This window comes from Curcuma longa, chromosome 1, assembly GCF_044706935.1.
Source record: "Curcuma longa cultivar G26 ecotype Majalengka, Jawa Barat chromosome 1, ITB_CL_G26_1.1, whole genome shotgun sequence".
Taxonomy (NCBI): domain Eukaryota; kingdom Viridiplantae; phylum Streptophyta; class Magnoliopsida; order Zingiberales; family Zingiberaceae; genus Curcuma; species Curcuma longa.
Genome location: NC_133861.1, coordinates 5,369,494 through 5,389,132, shown reverse-complemented (window position 1 = coordinate 5,389,132; position 19,639 = coordinate 5,369,494). Strand labels below are relative to the sequence as shown.

The 19,639-nt window shown below is 34.9% G+C and overlaps 1 protein-coding gene across 1 annotated transcript; it reads left to right on the top strand.

Annotated features, from left to right (window-relative positions):
* The first annotated feature begins 3,530 nt into the window (after positions 1–3,530).
* On the top strand, positions 3,531–16,810 carry LOC141844446 (NAC domain-containing protein 105-like). Its single transcript, XM_074732501.1, has 3 exons — positions 3,531–3,690; positions 3,796–4,067; positions 16,217–16,810. Exons 1-3 carry the CDS (start codon positions 3,537–3,539, stop codon positions 16,808–16,810), a joined length of 1,020 nt encoding a protein of 339 aa, XP_074588602.1. The 5' UTR covers positions 3,531–3,536.
* The last annotated feature ends 2,829 nt before the right edge of the window (positions 16,811–19,639 follow it).

The window sequence follows — 19,639 nt, the reverse complement described above, 5'->3', positions numbered from 1 at the left end:
ACCATTGAACCAAAATTGCTCCATGCTCCTCGTCTTAGATTCTATCTCAATAAGAATTTTTAGTCCATTGGATATCTCATGCTATCCTTTGTCAATCAATTTTGCAACCACCTTGTTTTGGACCTCCATGCTATCAAACATAATCTCAATCAATTTGATCAAGTCAAGTTAACCACTACAACTCAACAATGTTGAGTCATGAGCTATATAAGTTCTATGTGTACTCTATTAAGACCCTGCACATTTGATGCACACATTAGAAACACAAGATAAACTTGATTTAAACATTTGCTAAACAAATCAAAATAAATTAGTTGAAACAGCATTGTAGCAACTTATAGCCATAAAATCATGCCAAATTGCAGTAAAAATCATGCTGAAATTGCATAGTATAATAACCTACAATTGAGTTATTTGATTTGTTGGGTCATCATTGGGCCAAATCAAGCCTAATTGCTCTTCATGATATGCTCTTTGGGTTGGATAGTTAGATAGCCCTATTTCAAAACAAATACACCAACTAAGTATCATCCTTATCAATGAAGACACATAATTTTATATTCCTAAATGAAAAAACATCCTTATAGGAGATTTTTGGAGTGTTGCCAACTTTATTTGAAGAATTTAGCATTGTTCATTAGGGTCAATTTTTCATCTCTGTGCATACTTGATTGTTGGCCAAATCTTAGAGTTGAGTAATCCTCTCAACCTCTCTCCTTTCTTAGGAATCATCTTTAAGCCTCTTGTTTATGTACTTGAATTTACTTTCTTCTATACCCATAGGACCGACTCTAAGAGGACCGCTGAGGTGATAGATCCACTTTTTCCCCCTTAAGAATTAACCATCTTTTGCATTAAGGTTAATTACCTATTTGGTGATGTTGAAACATATAAATTTTCTCCTTAATAGGAGTCGCCTCATGTGCTAAAATGGGTATTTGGAGATGGTAATACACCAATTGACTAAAATCAAAGCTAACTAAATTGAATTACTCATGAAATTGAATAAAGAGAGATTTGAGTAATAATTATAAGCATCTTATCTCATCTATTATCTCATTAAGCCGCAGTGCGCGTCACTGGCAAGCCTCTCTTTTGCCCTCCAAACCCTCAATTATGATCTCTAAATGCATGCCCCAACCAAGGCAAGCATTCATTTGGCCTTCCACTCCACCCAGCAAATCATGGCACGAGAAAAGCCAACAAAATTGCCACTGCACTGCACTGCACGCAGACCAATATAATTCCCCATTGCCGATCGATCGAGATCGATATATCACAACCCTAAATCTGCCATGCATGCTCTCATTCCTCTCCTCATCCCCGCTGTACGGTTCCCTTCCATCCTCGCAGTCTAATCTGCACTGTTCCCCAGTAATCCAATTACCTTCAGATTGGAAATACAAGCCGAAGGCAAAAGCCAAAGCCGAAGCCGAAGTCGAAGCCAAAGCCGAAGAAGAGTCTTTTGTGATAAGATAGATAGGAAAAAGGTGGAAAGCAAAAGGAGAGTGGGTGTGTGACGTCAAACGACCTTCATTCCTTCAACCCACGCGCAATCGAAACCAGAGGCAGAGGCAGAGGGGTGGGTCTGCCTCCTCTCAGGCTCATCTCCTTTTTAAACTTAATTTATACCCTCCACCTTCTCTCCTTCCTTAGATCGCCGCCCCTTAATTTCTAGCTGCTCCTGTTACTCCCTCTCCTCCTCAGTTCGTGCCTTACTCCCATTCAGGAGGAATTGTGGACGACGACGCTAGCTGCTAGCTTCATACAACTTTTTCCCCATATCATATGGTTAGTTTAATTTTATCTACTGTAGCATATAAGCATATAATATGAATATATATGATGCATGGGTGTAACCGATACGTCCCCTTTCTCATGTTTTTTCTCTTCTTGTTCTTTCTTCTCTTCCTATTAATGAATCGATCTCTTGATCAAAATCTACTTGTTTTTCTTTCTTCCCTTTTTCCAGTAAATTAAACAGAAGCAAGAGAGAACTGGTTAATTTTAGGGTTCTGTCTATGTACATAACTATTAATTAGTTTCTGATAAAGAAACTACAAATTATACAGATCTTGGAGTAATATTGACTTGGTTTAAGAATGAAGATTGTAAGCTTCTTATAGTTATCATATGAGATCTAAGATCCTGAAGCTTAAATATCCCCATACGGATTAATCACTGGCCAGCACCAGTATATGATCTACCTTCGCTCATTCTTTTCAAGGTAATGATCTTTTAGCTAGTTTGGAGACAGAAGATTGAAGCAATGAATTATCAGAAACAGCAGTTAATATTCTCACACCACCCCGATGGAGCAGTCTTTGTGGGCAATTGATGAAACTGCAAGTAAATTATGAATGAAGTATAATAGGCATTTTTGATAAATTACAACGCAAAAGTATAAAAGGGAAATATTTTAGAGATATTCGATCATAATTACCTTTACACTTGTATCCATACGAGAGAGAGACCAAGAAGCAATTGTTTCTAAATCTACAAGAAATAATACAGGCCTTCAAGAGTGTTTTTTCCCTTTCTTTTCAAAACTTAATCATAAGTATACATGCTCACTTCCCTTTGTTGATTCTACTTTTTACTACCCTTTTAAACATCTTAACTCGCTTGACATCCCATCAAGATCTACGAGACTAATTAGCAAGCCAAAAGGTCGAAGCTATTATACATTGCCATGAAGAGGTCGAACCTTGTTCTGGATCCCTCCACCTTGTTGAATTCAAGCTAAAGTTGGGAGGACGACTTAGTTAATCAGTAAGACAAAAGGTGTACTGTACAGGGAAAGGGAGAGAGAGATGTGTCCTGACATGCAATCCCAAGACAAGGAGACAAATGAGTCAGTGTGCAAAGAGCTCAGTTTCCTCCTTTTAAGCCTCTCCGTGACAGGCCTGACTCTAAGAAAGCTCCCTTTGTTACCTTTAGATCCCATTCCCCCTCGCAGAAGAAGCGCATGCCATGTCCTTTACCAAACGTCATGCATGCTCATGCCAATTGAACATGCACTCCCCAGCTGGATCCACCATTAATTAAGCTTATCATCACCAAACCACATATCTTATAGCCAGTAATTATACTCCAATGTTCAAGTAGATGGTAATTAATGCAGTAGCTGAAGCTGCCATGATTGCTCAAGGCAAAGGAAAGGAGAAGAAAACAAATGAAAAACCATAACTTAAGGGGACTGAGTCCTCCTCCTTCCTTCGCACTTGGCTTTGCTCCCTTACATTTATGTCTGAACCATGATTATTGTGGACTAATAGAGCACATGTTGAAGCCGAATGATTGCTACCATTCACATTCCAGGGACAGCATCATGGCAGGGACTGCCCTGTCCCGGCTTCCAACATTTGGCCATTCTCCCTTGATTTCATAAAGGACAGTACAAAACCAGAGCCATGCCAAGTATTTTAAAATCATTTCCTCTCTCTCACTCTCTCTCCTTTGCTGGACGGAATTAAGTGCAGTCCTATGAAGCATGCATCGCTTATATATAAGCTCGGGTGCAGGCAAGGGAAGCCATGGAGTCCTGCGTTCCTCCTGGCTTCAGGTTCCATCCCACCGACGAGGAGCTCGTCGGGTATTACCTCAAGAAGAAGGTGGCCTCGCAGAAGATAGACCTGGATGTCATCAGAGACATCGATCTTTACAGAATTGAGCCATGGGATCTCCAAGGTACGTGAATATATATGCGTGTAGAAATACTCTTTCAGATAGACATTTCGTCAAACACGCAGACGATTAACCAATCGCATGCCCCCTCCGTGTGTTTGTGAAAAGAACAATGCCGGATCGGGTACGAAGAGCAGAGCGAGTGGTACTTCTTCAGCCACAAGGACAAGAAGTACCCCACAGGGACGAGGACCAACCGGGCAACCATGGCCGGGTTCTGGAAGGCGACAGGACGAGACAAGGCGGTCCATGACAAGAGCAAAGTGATCGGGATGAGGAAGACGCTTGTGTTCTACAAAGGGAGAGCACCAAACGGGCAGAAGACTGACTGGATAATGCACGAGTACAGACTGGAGTCCGAGGAGAACGGACCACCTCAGGCAAGCTCAAATGCTCACCTTCTCTTTCTCTTCAGTTATGCATGCGTTAAACTTTCAGTATTATCTTAATTTTTTTGATCTTTAATTTATTTCTTCAACAGTATCGATATATTGCATGGAGCTTCAGAAGATTAATTATTTAAATATATTACAAACTGATGCATGATGTACAGGACTTTTAGCTTTTAGAAAGACAAATAGCTTTAATTATGAGCATGCACAGACATCCTTAATTGTAATGGGTGCAATAATGATACTTTTTGTTCTTTAGCTTCCACTAATTCACCTTGTAAACTCATTCCACTTTTTGTTCTTTTGTTCATTATACACATTTATGTCCATATTTGCAAAAGCATGTTCCTTTCTAGGTTAAATTTTTTTGATATTTTATTATATATACTGAACAAAAATACTTCAATGTAGAAAGAATAGGAATGATGATTAATTATGATCATCAAGCTATCCCAACTTTATCAGTAGAAATATAAGTAAGTTTAAATTACATTTGATTTTTCTTTAATTTCTCTCTGCATTTTCCACCTACAACTGTAGTCTTTGAATAAATTTATAATTTTTATAAGAAAAAGTTATAAACTACTTTCACTTAATGGTACTTTTATTCTATTTTGTACAACCTCTCACATTTTTATCGCAACAACTTTGCTGCTAAATTATTGCTTATCAAAAGAGTATAGTTAAATTTATTTTTCTTTCAAATTTATGAAAATATATCTCCATGCTTGACTATATAGTTCTTAGTCTCAATGAAGTTCAAATATTTGTTAGCTTAGATCTCATTCATTACCATTTGCTATCCACCTCCTAAGTTATGTATCCACAAATAGTCATTGTGATTTCTTGCTCCTATTCCTTCTAGACAACAATTTTTCTATTCAAATCTAGATAGTTGTCAAGTATATTTTGACACACATATAATGTAGCCCAAAATTTTGTGATAGGCATTATTGGTTATCACATCTTTCACAACACCGTCTTCAACATAGACTTCTGCTTTGCTACTAAATTATCTTTTGATGAATAACTTACAAAGCTAAGGCCAAGATTCAACTTGGAGCACCCCTTTTTCATGACCACCCCTCCCCCCCCCCCCCCCCCCCCCCCCCCCCCCCCGCCCCCCCCCCCCCCCCCCCCCCCCCCCCCCCCCCCCCCCCCCCCCCCCCCCCCCCCCCCCCCCCCCCCCCCCCCCCCCCCCCCCCCCCCCCCCCCCCCCCCCCCCACCCCCCCTCTCCTCCCACCACCCCTAGCTTAAGATGATCAGTTAGATTTTCTATAGCTTCCCATCATGCTTAATCATATTCGATGCAACTAAAAAAAAAACTTGCAACACTTTCAGGAAGGGTTAGTGTTGTGGTTACAACTAGTGGTCCTCTAGAGTTATCCCAACAACATTTCATTGATGGTTGGTGCAACCACAATAAACACCTAACATGACTAAGTAAAAATGAAAGACTCAAGACTTTGTAACATGAAAATTCTATTTTTCTAATGTTCCCCTTTCAAGTTAGAGCATAAATATCTATCATGGTAACCTTTTATATGGAAATATAGATAGAGTAATTAAAGCTATAAATGAACCGAACGTTAATGAACAAGTTTGGTGTTCAGTTTGATAAGAGCTTATTTATGTTCATTCAATAGATACAAGATCAATTAAGCTTGAACAACTAGTTAAACTAAACAAATAAGTTTGAACACATATGTGTTCAACTTGTGTTCATGAACAACGTTCATAAACAATGTTCATAAATAACGTTCATGAATAATATTTTTGAATCATATTCATCAATAAAACTATTATCAACATGCTAAATAAATAAAAAAAAATTTCAAAATAAATAAATAAAATTATATTATCAAATCAATAATCAACCAAATAGGTTTAAAATATAAAAATTATAAACAATCAAATAAGTTTGAATTGAGAACTTGATAACAATAAGTTTGAACAACACAAAGCTTGGTTCGACCCAGCTTGTTTACAACCCTGAGAGTAATAGAGAGTTTCTTAGTAAAAACATTAGTTGTTTGTTCTTTTAAAGAAGTCTATGGTGTAATAATATTCTAGACATGATTGTGTCATGAATAAAGTGGCAATCCATTTTAATGTGTTTCTTGCTCTCATTGAACACTAGATTATTTACAATATAAATGGTCACATGATTCTCACAATGCATATCCATTAGTTCTATAATATTAAATCAAATTCTTCAAGAAGGGTTTATCCACACCATTTCACATGTTGTATGTGGTAGTATCACTTATTATGCTTCAACACTAGATCATGCTACCATATTTCACATTTTGCTTCCAACCTATGTACAAAAATCTAAGGTGGAACTTCTATCAATATTATTTGATTAAGCATAGTCAACTTTTGAAAAAAGCCTTAATATTTAAGTGTTCATGCTTCTTGTATAACAAGTCTTTTCTTAATAACGTTTACTATATTGAAGAATTCTTAAGACTATATGGAATGAACCGACTTAGAATATCAACTACAAAGGATATATTGGCCAAGTAACTTTAAGATAAGACTATACCTTCTATTCCTCAATAATGAGAAGGGTCTTCAAAGTAAACTCCCCCTTATTTTTTGAGATAGGGATGTTCCTTGGTAGATATAAGAAAGTTATACTTCTAGAAAGTATTATGACCTTTAAAGAGCAACCCGATGCACGAAGCTCCAGTTAATGCAGATCCTAGAGAAAGGTCGAACCACATTGGATCTATTGTACACAGTCTATCCTACATTGCAAGATGTTATTTTCAATAGTGACCACAAGATCACACGGTAATAATTTTACAGTTACACCCTCCCCTTCAAGAAAGTATCATGAGCTTTGCAAATTATTAATAATAAATTTGGCTTCAAGATGTCTTTTGACATCCATAAGCATGTAAAAAATACCAAGTACTAAAATTAGGATACTAGTGGCACAAGGACATGGAAAACTAATAAAAAGATAAGCCTAATTTTTTTTAAAGAACTAAACTTTATAATAAGATGCCTAGTGGTTGTGTGTTTACCTTTCTTTAATATAATTGGTAAGCCAACATTTAAAAGTGGATCTACAGTTGAAATTGTTGGTGGAGATTGAGAATCTGAAGATGTCTAACTTCGAGATACATATGTAATGGAGAACTAATTATAGATGGTTTTTGTGGAGGAGTGAATTTGGTTGCGGTAGAAGTTCTATGGATTCAGAAGATAATTTAGAAGAGTTCCAAAAATATGATATAGCTTCAAAGAAGCTATATCAATAGAGATATAAAAATGATGAGACTATGGATCAACACCTAGAACCCCTTTTGGTGCAAGAGTAACTAAGGAAAACACAATGAGTAGCTCTAGAGCTAAGTTTGTCATGTATAGATTCTAAAATATGAGCATAACATAAAAAACAAAAAAAATATAAAGAAAAATACAATTTAGATAAGATAAAGACGTGAAAAGAGTATTTTACCATTGAGTTTAGAGAAAAGTATATAATTTATTACATAACATGAGGTGAGTGTTGCATCTCCCTAATATTTCTTGGGTAATGCCTCACAATGAATTTAGTTGAGAGTGGAATACTAATGAAGTATTTAATTTTTAATCTAGAAGGATGATTTAGTGGATAATGTCATTAGTATGGAGTTATGTTTGTAGTACAAAGTGTGTTTATGAAGAGGACTCCATGAAGTAGTAGACTCTATTAAATTCATGAGCTCCACCAATTATCCTTTATGTTCGTAGATCTTGAAAAACACAATTAGCATAATCCTTACACAAGAATTTAAGGATTTACTAAGAGTACTAAGATACAAAATTCATTGAAAATTCTACAACTTAAAGGACTTTGTTTAATATTTAATAAGGAGATATGTAGGGAACCTTATTCTTTGATAGGTATGAGGGACATCCACGATAGAAACTAGTGATAAATCGGAGAGATGAAGAGTAGAAAATATTTAGTGATTCGTTGTTATATGTGAAGTTGTATCATAATCAAGTAACCAATATTCATGTGAAGTTGCCTATAATCAAGTAACCATAGAGTCTTACCTTTTCCGACAATAAAAGCCAAAAATATTTGAAGTAAAATTAGATGAACTAGAGTTATGGTAATAAGGAAAAAGTGTGTTCTTTCTAACTATCATGGTATGATAGCCAAATTAATTTTGACCCTTGTTTTGTATTTTGGCTTGAGCAAGGTCATCGGCATGACTTTCACTTCAAGTCATGGTTTATCATGACCAAACTAGGAAGTGTTGGTTGACATTTTATTCTAGATCTATTTTTGGTTAACCAAACATATTGTGTATTGTCCAAAGGTTGTGGTTAGTCCATTCTTCTATGGTGTTTAGGTATAGCTTGGGTGTTTGATATCAAAGCACTTTGAATTTAAAGTTGGTGGGTGTTACCTAGATGTGTAGGTAAGTTGGTTGGTAAAGATTGGTTATGAGTGAAAACCCTCCCTAGTTGTATGAGAGATAAGTTGTGTTGGTGTTGGAACATTAGGTGGATATGTGGTATCTTCAAGTAACAACTATGGTCATGTTATGATAAGTTGATAACTTTTTCTTTTAATAGAAAATTAATTATGTTGATGGTAGGAATACTTTTGCATATACTTGTTAGTGTTCTAGGGACATGAATCTAGATTTGTTAATTAGTTTGGATGTTACTTCCACAACAGGTTACCTAGCGATATGTTGGAACATGCAGGTTGATCATGATCAGGTACTAGAGGGGGTGAATAAAGTATGTACTTGGGAATATGAATTTCTTAGTAATTTTTGCTGCAATCTCATCAAGGATACACAAGTTAGCATAATGAAATAGAAATAATCAGATATAAGCACACCATTTATCACCCATGCCTTTTACGGGATTTGACAAACACAAGCTCTTATTCCATGACTTATGATCTATTGGTGAATCACACCTGAACTATTGCTAATTATTTCCTTCATGGTTAAGTATTAGAGGTGGAAAAACATTTTACAGGATCACAACTACAATAGAGAAATTACAACAGAGATCAATACAAGAAGGAAACCTTCTAATAGGATTTAAGCAATTTTATTTTTCTTGATACTGAAGCCTTCATGAAGTTTTACTTTGATAGACTTTAAAAACTCTCGTTGTAATTTGATCCACTATTGATCAATTGACTACTATCCACCACCATTCGATTAAACTTGATCGAACCCCATGGATCATAATTGTTTCCTTTGGTATTTTTTAAATCTGAGCTCCATCAGTCGACTGTTATGTACCATCATTTGGCTAGACTTGATCAATTCCTATGGATATAATTGTTTCCTTTAATAATAGGTTCACCTAATCTCCACCAATCGATTACTCATAAGCATCAGCCTACTGGGCCATTACCAATCAATTGATCTCTAGTACAATCTAATTTGTTCATATTCAAGTTGATCGTCTAGTCAATTCAACCATCGATCAACTAAAGGTGCCCTTCAATCAACTGGTGGGTTGACTATGAAATATCTAATGATTGAGTCAATTTATACTGAGATCTACCTTAGTTTGAGTACATTTGCTCTCAACTTTCAGCTCACCATACTATAATTTTTGTCACTGTACCATTATTGTTAAGTTTCTCATTACTTGGATGCATTGAGACTTCAACTCACTACTCATGTCATCCTTCCGCAATACTTCTAATTTGCATTTAGCCATCTCCTATCAAGTTTCTTGCTCAGATGCATCGAACCCTCATATCACTCTCTGTATTATCCTTTATGCTCCACTTATATAGTTTTCTTCAATTTTCTCCCTTTAAGCTTCTCATCCTTTGGATGGACTAAACCCTCGGCCAACGTCCTGTGTCATTCTTTATGCTTCAGTTATGTAGTATGCTATCTTAGACAGTTGTACTCTAATGCTCTTTGTTTGGCAATCTCTCGGGTGTCCCATACTACCCTTCTCTGATCTTAATGAACCTTGAGTCATCTTGTAACCACAACATTGGTTGTGCTAAATTATCTCCATGTGTGTATCTACTTGATTGTCAACGCACTCAAACATATATATCAAATCATAAAACAAAGTCGCTCTTTACCTAAATATCAAAATCCAAGGTCATATCAAACCACTTTGGGTCGATGTCAATAATTTCTCCCTTTTGATATTTGACAATCTATTTTAGCTAGAAAAAAATAACATATATATAATAAAATTCTATGACATGCAACAAATGCAAAATGAGACCCACACGTAGTCTCCTCCTTCATCTAAGCTCCCCCTAGAGCTAGGAATTCATCAAATCCATCATTAGAAATGAAATGCATACCGCATAATGCATGGGACCTAAGTCTAGGCTCCCACTACATCTAAGAAAATGAGACCTACATCTAGTCTCCTCCTTCACCTAAGCTTCCCATAGATGTAGGAATTTACCAAATCCATCATTAGAAATGAAATTCATATCATGCAATGAGACTGAAGTCTAGGCTCCTATACACTTAAGATTCCCCTAAAGTAAGGAATTTTAAATTAACAACGTCTCGTCAAGAAGAATATTGTCTCCTAACTTAAACAACACAATTCTCCCCCTTTGACAACATAAATAAAAGAACCAATAATATCTTAATTATTGGTCTCATGCATCTTTTATGATCCTTAACTTGTATTCAAAGACTGCTATGAGACTCTATACCAAAATACCAAGTCTCCTTGATTATTTCTCAAGCTAAAGTAAATAAAGTTTATCCTTTCTACAATGTGCCAATTAACTCCTAACTATTATCTAGTTAACTACTCTTAGTGCTAGCAATTGCTACCCAATTCTAGTTGACTGCTCTCTAGAGATAATCACATCTGACTTAATCTCTAATCGATTGAAATAGTCAACTAATTTATGAAAATCCTGGCCATGCTAATTCTAAAACCCACTAGAATATCTATAAGCCCTATAAGCCTCTCTGAAAATTCTTAAATTTTCTTGAGAGATTTTTTCAACTCATAACTACTTTAAAAAATATATTTTATCCAACAATCCTACCAAAATTAATGCTAGATACAAAATCCCAAAATTAACTAAGTGGTTCAAATGAATTTTGACCTAAAGTCTTAGTATTGGTCTCCTTTCATTGTTATCTATCAAACCATGGGTCCCAACTTGGCTAATGAATCTCTCCCTAGAACTTCCATCCTTGGCCACCTTTTTAGGTCCAAATGCTACTTTGGCATTATTTGCCCTAGATTTTTGTCTACTTTGGACTTTGTTCTTTCTATGCATGTATCTATCCTTCTTGGATTGTTTTCCTAGATTCATTTATTCCTTCCTATTATTAGGCTAGATGGAATTATCATGAAAGTTATTCCTAGAGTTATCATGCATTCTAAATCTGTCATGATACTTGAAGCCGAAATTATACATTGGTAAACTAACATATATGAGTTACTCTTATATATGGAAGAATTTAATTCTATATTCAAATTTAAACAAGGAAATGGGGCCTTCCCTTTTATCATAGGAACTCCCTCTTAACTTGAGCCTCCAAGTTTCTTCCTTTCCCTTCTTGGCTTCTTCTCTTTCACTACCATCTTCTTTTGGCATTTTGTGTGGTACTGACCACTTTTTGGGAACGTGAAGCATCAATAGATTTTTCTTCTTCACTTCTTTTTTTTCAACAACTTGGGTTAGTGACCAAATCAAATCCACCAAGTTTAGAGTTTATATTTTTTTTCCTTTACGTCTTTCTTGATGAGTGGGTAGCTACTCTTGCAATGTTCTCTCTAATTTCACCCAAAATAAATTGTGTGATCTTTGATTTTGACTTTAGATTGAGACACCTAAAGAATGACTTCCAAAATCTCCTCCTCAATTGACTTGCTTAGTTCATTACTTCTTGAAGAGATGGATGCTTTTTCATTCAAGTTATCTATTAAAGAGGGTGTCTTGAGTCAACCATGACATCCCCAATGGTTGGAGGTTGAAGTGCTTCCTTTTCCTTTACTTGAGGAGTTTTCTAGTTTTTTCTTCAATTTTCTTCACGATCTATTTAATTTCCTTTTTTGCCTGTGCTTCCTCCTCTTATATGGGATTTTCATGATCTTTTTTAATGATCCTTTGCATTCTTATAATCCATTATTCTGCTTAAAAATTTGTTAGGAGAAACTAAAAATAAGAATGGCAAACCTTTTATTTACCTTCACTAATTTTGATTTGTTTTTCTATCCACTTCTTCTTCTTGAGCTTTCTTATTTATTTGTCTACCATAGTTTCAAACCCCCTCTTCATGGCAAGCATCATTCTGAAATCATTCCAAAACTAAGCATCCATTTGTCTTTTATAAGATTGAAATCATAATCATATGATGGAGCCTCATATGTTATCTTGGTCATTGTCTCCATGATGCTCTCATGATAGTTAATCCATAGAAGAGCGACCTTCCATTTGATACTACTTGTTGAAACCATGGCTTGTGAAAGTTAGATGCTAGAGGAGGGTGAATAATATATATACTTAAAAATATGAATTTCTAAATACTCTTGTTGTGATCTCAACAAGGTCACACAAGTTTGAATAGAGAAATATATATAATCACATACAAGCACATTCCATTCATCACGCATGACTTTTATGTGTGTGGTAGCCCCTAAACCCATATTCCACAACCTATGATCCATTGGTGAATCATGCCCAGAATATTGCTAAATTTCTACTTCAGCATCATGTATTAGATGTAGCAAAAACTCTTATAGGATCATGATTACAATGGAGGAATTACAATAAAGCTCAATACAAGAAGAAAAACTTCTAATAGGTTTTAAACAACTTTATTTTGCTTTATGTCAACCTCCTTGAAGTCATTCTTCTATTGCCTCTAAAACCTTTTATTGTAATCTAAAATGCCACCAATTAGTTAATTACTATGCACCACCAATTAATTAAACTTAATCTATTCCCATGGATCATGACTTGAATTCCTTCAATGTTTGCTTTGTCCAATCTCTACTAGTCGTCTACTATGTATCATCAATTAACTAGACTTAACCAATTCCTATGGGTTACGATCATTTTCTTTGGTGGGTGCTTCGTTCAAGCTCCACTAGTTGATTACTCATAAACATTAGCCAACCAAACCATTATTAGTCAATGGCCAATCAGTTGGTCTCCATAATAGATTATTTTGTTTGTATTTGAGTCAACCCCAATCAATTCAACCATCCATCAATTGAAGGACTCATTTAGTTGATTGGTGGGTTGATTATAGCCCATCTACTAATCAAGTAGGCATGAGATCTACTCTCACTCAAGTACATATGTTCTCAGCTCACCACACAATCATTTTTATCATCAAATCATCTCCAATCAAATTAATTGTCCCTCAGATGCATCAAACTCTCAGCTCACTCCTCCTTACTTTGATTATGTAGTCTGCCTCCATTTATGTCCCATCAAGTTTCTCATCCTTTAGATACATAAGCCCTCGGCTCACTATCTGTGTCATCCTTCACACTCTACTTGCATAGTTCACTTTAGCCATCTCCCCTAGATGCATCGATCTTGTCACTCCCCATGTCATCCTTCACACATTGCTTATGTACTCTATCTTAAGCATAACTGCACTCTAATGATCTTTGCTCTGTAGTTTATCGGGTATCACATACTATCCTTTTTTGATTTTGATGGACCTTGAATCATTAGGTAACCATGACCTTGGTTGCGCCAAGTATCTCTATGTGTGTATCTACTTGAGTCCCTACCTACTTAAACACACATATTTGAATCACAAGATAGAACACTAAACTCTTTACCCAAAAATCAAAATATAAGATCACATTGAACATTTGGGGTTGATTGCACCAACATGATATACCTTGTAAGTCGAAGAAATTCTTAGTCACATTGCTACTTGTATTTATTGCCCAATTAAAGTAGGAACTATGTTGTAAACTTTCATGATGGTGTGGATAATGTTTCATGGGGATATCAAGAAGTTATGGATGGGATATCAAGAAGGACAAAACAAGGTCTGATCTTGTTAATTGAAAATCTTAGACCAAGATAAAATTCATTATTGTCGTTTATCATCAAAGTTATGGATGTCTCAAGAAAGTGAAGAATTCTACTCAGATTTGAAAAATAATTAGTAATCTATCATTTTAATCATTTAATTAGTAGGGAGGCTGGTGCATGCTATGACATCTCTTATAGTTTGGAAACTTTCCTATGGAAATATAAAGTTGAGATGGAAATGCTTACATGATATCATAGACATTGGATTTGCTCAAATTTGTAAGAATTCGTGTTGGAAGGTTATTGAAGCTTTACCATGTTGTTGAAAAGTTGGGAACTTATAGGTATTGTTGATGTTTCAAACTACAAGAGGGTTAAACTTGCATATGGTTGGTTTTGTTCCTTGTAAGTGGTTGTGATTGTGTGCAAACTTTAAATCTTGGATCTAGTTTTGTCTAGGTGACACGCTCGGTGTGGCATTTTGGTTTTTAGAATACATTGAAATTAAATTATACATATGTACCCAAACTAATTCGACCCCTTTAGACTATAGGGTGTTGCTTGGCCTCCCAAGATGTAGGGTGATACAACAAAAGATTTATATGTCGTAGTTGTTAGCAAGAGTGACGTAAAGTTGGTTGAGTAGTGTGTCATAAGCTTAATGTTGTATATTTGTAATGCTAAAAATTTTAAGTGTTCAAAATTGAAAAAGTAGCTAGATGGAGTTGCCATGGAGATGAGTGTTCTCTTTCAATTGTGGCTTCAATTGTGTTAGTTCCTAATATGTTAGAGAGGTGATCTACACCTTAGTTGATGGCAACACTCGCCGATAGAAGAGTGGGTTATGAAGGTTAGAGATTGTATCTTGAGCAAAGGAGACTGACTTCAAGGGGTGACCTTGGTGAGAGGTGTTTGAGTTTCATGTAATCTTGGACACAATGTGAGTTATAATCTTAAAAGTGTTAACTTGTGACTTAATGGGATGCTCTTCTTGGTAGTTAGAAATGCTAATAATTAAGAAGTCTTGATAATTTTTGCGTTGCAAGCCCAACGACTTCAAATTAAGGAATGCGAGGGACTCCTTGTTTCAACACAAATTGATTTTACTCCATTAAATCCAAGACATAACTTGATTGTTGCACAAAGTAAAATTTATCAAACATATGCATCAATTACATTAATATTGCATCTTCATTATTCATAGATTCATAACAACTAACCCCAAAACTAAATGATCATTCATTCTTTTCATGCTTTCTCTTCTCAATCAGTAGTTTGAATTCTAGATCTATAACTTCCACATCTCCATATAAATTTTCTTGAACTCTTTGCATTGATCCTCATCCTCGTAAACAAAAAAATAGTTAAGAAGTTAGACCCATAATTAATTAATTTAATTTAATAGTAAGGAATTCCATCATAAACTACACCAAAATGTATCTATATAAACCATTAAAAGTAAACATATGAAATTAATAAATAAATTAAATATTAATCATGAAGATTTTTTTTGAAAAGTACAGATATAATGATATGAATCAAGAAAAGTTTAGAATTATTTAACTGAACTAATTTGTCATTAGATATTTAATTAAGGACTTGAGGTCTACTATAAGCATACCCTACCCACAAAATTGATAGACATCAAAGTTGGCTTGTAGAAATTATATAGTTAGATGGAAACTATAATAATAGAGGAATCTTGGAATCTGCCAATAACTATCAATTTTGTTCATGAAGTAATTAATTCAAAATGAATTAACAAATCTGATCAACATTACTTTCATAAGGGCATGATATTATTATTTTTTTTATATCTTTGGAAAGATCTACTAATTGTGCAACATACATTTACATTTACATTTTCTTTATTGTTGAGAAAATATATTTAGTAAGAATTTAGATGATAAGAAATCACCTTGTATATTATTTGGTTTTAGATGACAATATTTTTGAAAAAATATGCCAATATTTGTTATTATAATTAGGCTTGAGTTCTAAGTTATTGATCATTTAAATATATGTCAACACATTGGACACCTTAGAATCATATTTATCATAATTGTTATTGGGAGACTTTAACTTAGTACTCTTTTAAGTTGTCTTTTGCTGTATCTCCTAATTAACTTTTGCATTACATGTTTATAGGAAGAAGGTTGGGTTGTGTGTCGTGCATTCAAGAAACGAGCCACAACCTACCCCACACGGAGCAACGTTGCGAACATTTGGAATTCCAACTATTGCTATGATGATCTCGGCTGGATGAACCCCATGTTGAACCATCATCCCAACCTCTTCACTCCTATGCACAAGCAACCCCCTCCCGTGACTCCTCCACAATGTAAGCAAGAGGAAAGTGAGCTCCTTGATGACCTTCACCTCCTCCACTCTAGTGACTTTGTCCAACTTCCCCAACTTGAAAGCCCTCCCTTGCCCCAACCTAACTCCAAGCTACAATCGAAGGACAACACTAGAGAAGACCAATTGGCAAAGAAGGTCACAGATTGGAGGGCACTCGACAAGTTTGTTGCATCACAATTGAGCCACGAGGATAATAATAATAATACTAATAATAGGTTCGATGATATTATTATTGAAGAGCATGATGTGATGGGGGATTTCAACTTGGGGAGCAACTCAGAGATGGCATTGCTTTTGCTACACAATGAGAAGGAAGTAGTGGACCAATTTTTAATTAACTCCTCAAGCGAAAAGGGAGAGATTTGTATATTCGAGCAATGAATTTCATGTATCCGGATATGTAAGATAAGGAAATATTAAGGTGTTTGATGAGAACCATATCATTTGTTTCAATATATAATATATAAGCTTTGTGTTGTTTGCCTTCTTATAGCTAAGCTTTTCAAGTAGATGAACATGAAGTTGATCTTTTTTGCTTTGATTGTTGAAGATAAATTAATTTGTGTGAAGTTGATCTTGGAAGTGAATTTCAAATTTAAGTGTTCAACTAGATTTGAATGCATGAGAAGAAAAAAAATCCAAGAAAATCATTATGAAATGTAAGTTGTAGTGTCATTTTAAAGTTCTAGAGAAGTTTTGATAGGGTTGAACAACTTATTAAAAGTTAGATAGAGATTTATATCTTGAATGAATTTTCTTTTTAATGTAAGAAATACATTTATATTGTCTTGCAAATCAGTCATACTCATATGAAAATTCATTTCAGTATATAACCAGAATAATATATTAGTCATTACATACATATGTCACCATAAAAATGTCATTAAATATAGGGCACAAGCAATGATGATATTACAATTCATGTAAATAGGTAAAATATGAATTGTGTCTCAGTGGCCAATGCCACATTTACTTTTGATTCAAACCAACTAATTTAATATTAATAAGATCAAAATCTATTATCTAAATTCAACGCAATCTGATATGGTTGATCCAACATAAACCATTTGATTAAATTAGACAAATCAAGTCATGTTGCATGAGTTAGAAAAGCATGTTGATCTTACTATAACTTAACATAAATTATAAAAATTGGCTCAACTACATGTTATCATGACTAAGTTGGTCATTGTTATAGAACCTCATTTGTAATGTGATGCGTGTTAACTGTAAGTGCACAGTCGTTACTAAGTAATAAAATTATTATCCTCTTGGACCGTATTGTTGGCTACTAGTCCACGTACAAAATAGACTATTTAGACAAAATCTAAATGAAAAATAATTATAATAAGAAATTAAGTTAAACTAAGAAAACTAAATAAAAAGTGATGGGGAAATCAAATCTTGAGACAATCTTAGGATTTCAATTTCAACTCAATTACCATTGACAATTTAATTGTGATTCTCTCTCTTATCTCAATGTTAGATTATATTTGAAGGTAATTTATCCTATTATAATTGATATTTCCTATTGAAATATACTGATATATTTACCCAACGTGACCCCTATTCTCATTATAGTCGAATCAGGATAGATCCAGTAAGTTCTGTGATAACCAATGTTATCCTCAAGAGAGCTTGAACTACTTTCGGGATCAAACCCTCAAGTCTAGTTCTATATATTTGAGATTAGAGTTCATTTCTCGGTCCATCCCCTGACTCTCATAATTGTAAATATACACTAATACATTCATAATTGTCAACATTTTATTAAGTACACTAAGACTGAATCAAGAATCGAACATATCATTAATAAAAGAGAGAAATCACAAGTTCAAAGTAAATATGTCATCTAGCTACTCCCTAATCCTAGAATAGAGAAAACTACTTCATAATATGTCGTGGATGTGGTATCCTCCTCAATCCCCTATCATGGGATCAGGTGATCCCTGATCTCAAATGCCTTCTACTTGTCGTCCATTATTTCCTTTTATAATTTTAGAGCCATGAGAAAGTTTCCTAAAAGTAGGCAACTATAACACATCCTAAAAAGTAGGGGCAACTAATAGAATTTTTTAAAAATAAAATGAAGCTAATGGAATTTTCTAAAAATAATAGCGCGGTCTTGAAGCTCCATGGCCATGGGCATGGTGTGTTCTACATTAATTCTTTGTTGTTTTCAGTAGGGTCCACAATCGTGGTGGGCACCACAGTCTGATTGTGGTCCATGCAATTTGTTCCAATTGATCCTCCATATTTGCCTCTCCTTCTCGAATGATCCACGACCGTGGTGGCTACCGTGGACTGGTTGTGGATCATGCTGCAATGTTGTTCCTTCATCTTTACATCTCAAATATGCTCCAATACCAAAATCTCTACTTTTATCAATATAAAACACAAATCATAGTTATCTAAATTAAAAAGATAAAATAAATGCAAATGCTAAAAGTTTATGTAAAATATACTCATGTAGCATAGTAAATATATGCTAAATAAGATCGAAAACCTATACATGATTCACACATATTAAGTACCCCCAAACATAAACTTTTACTTGCCCTCAAGAAAAACATCTAGTTAAAATTAATTTGTGTGAATGCGGCTCATTATACTTGACAAATTCATCTAATCCTATCATGTAGCATTATTAGTGAGTATAGTATACATATTACCTCACTATTGTCTAACCTGAAAGTCTTTCTGTGCGCTATACAATGTACATTGACTCTAAAGCATTGGATGTCAATCCAAGCTATTTTTTCATTCCTCTATATTCTTAAAATTCTAGATGCAAGAGGTACATTACTTGCCACATGCAAGGCTTGACGCCCTAATGCTTTGCATTTTCCACACTTGATGATAAAGAAGCACTCAATGTCGAGGTAAGTGATGACTAATGTTTTGATGTAATATTTTAAGCTCATACTCGATATTTTAATCTTGTGTGTTTAAGATCACATTCATATATATCATGTTTTACAATGACAAGTGCATTATGAGCTTTATTTCAAATCTTTTCAAATTGATAGTATTATTTCTTCAATGTGAATGTATTTTTTTTTTGCAAGACAACAAAGGGGAGCTTCAACCACCTTCGGGAGTGTTTCCAACAGGGGACACTATCTAGTCGTGTCTCATGTTGTTCCCTACAATCAACAACTAGATGCCACCCACAATAGCCACCACGACCATGCCTTCTAGCACAATTGG

Bases quoted from the DNA above. Each gene is read 5' to 3' on its own strand.
- LOC141844446 (XM_074732501.1), top strand. From the start codon at position 3,537: ATGGAGTCCTGCGTTCCTCCTGGCTTCAGGTTCCATCCCACCGACGAG. The intron at 3,691-3,795 runs GTACGTGAATAT...GTTTGTGAAAAG, and splicing joins TGAGCCATGGGATCTCCAAG to AACAATGCCGGATCGGGTAC. The intron at 4,068-16,216 runs GCAAGCTCAAAT...ACATGTTTATAG, and splicing joins AGGAGAACGGACCACCTCAG to GAAGAAGGTTGGGTTGTGTG.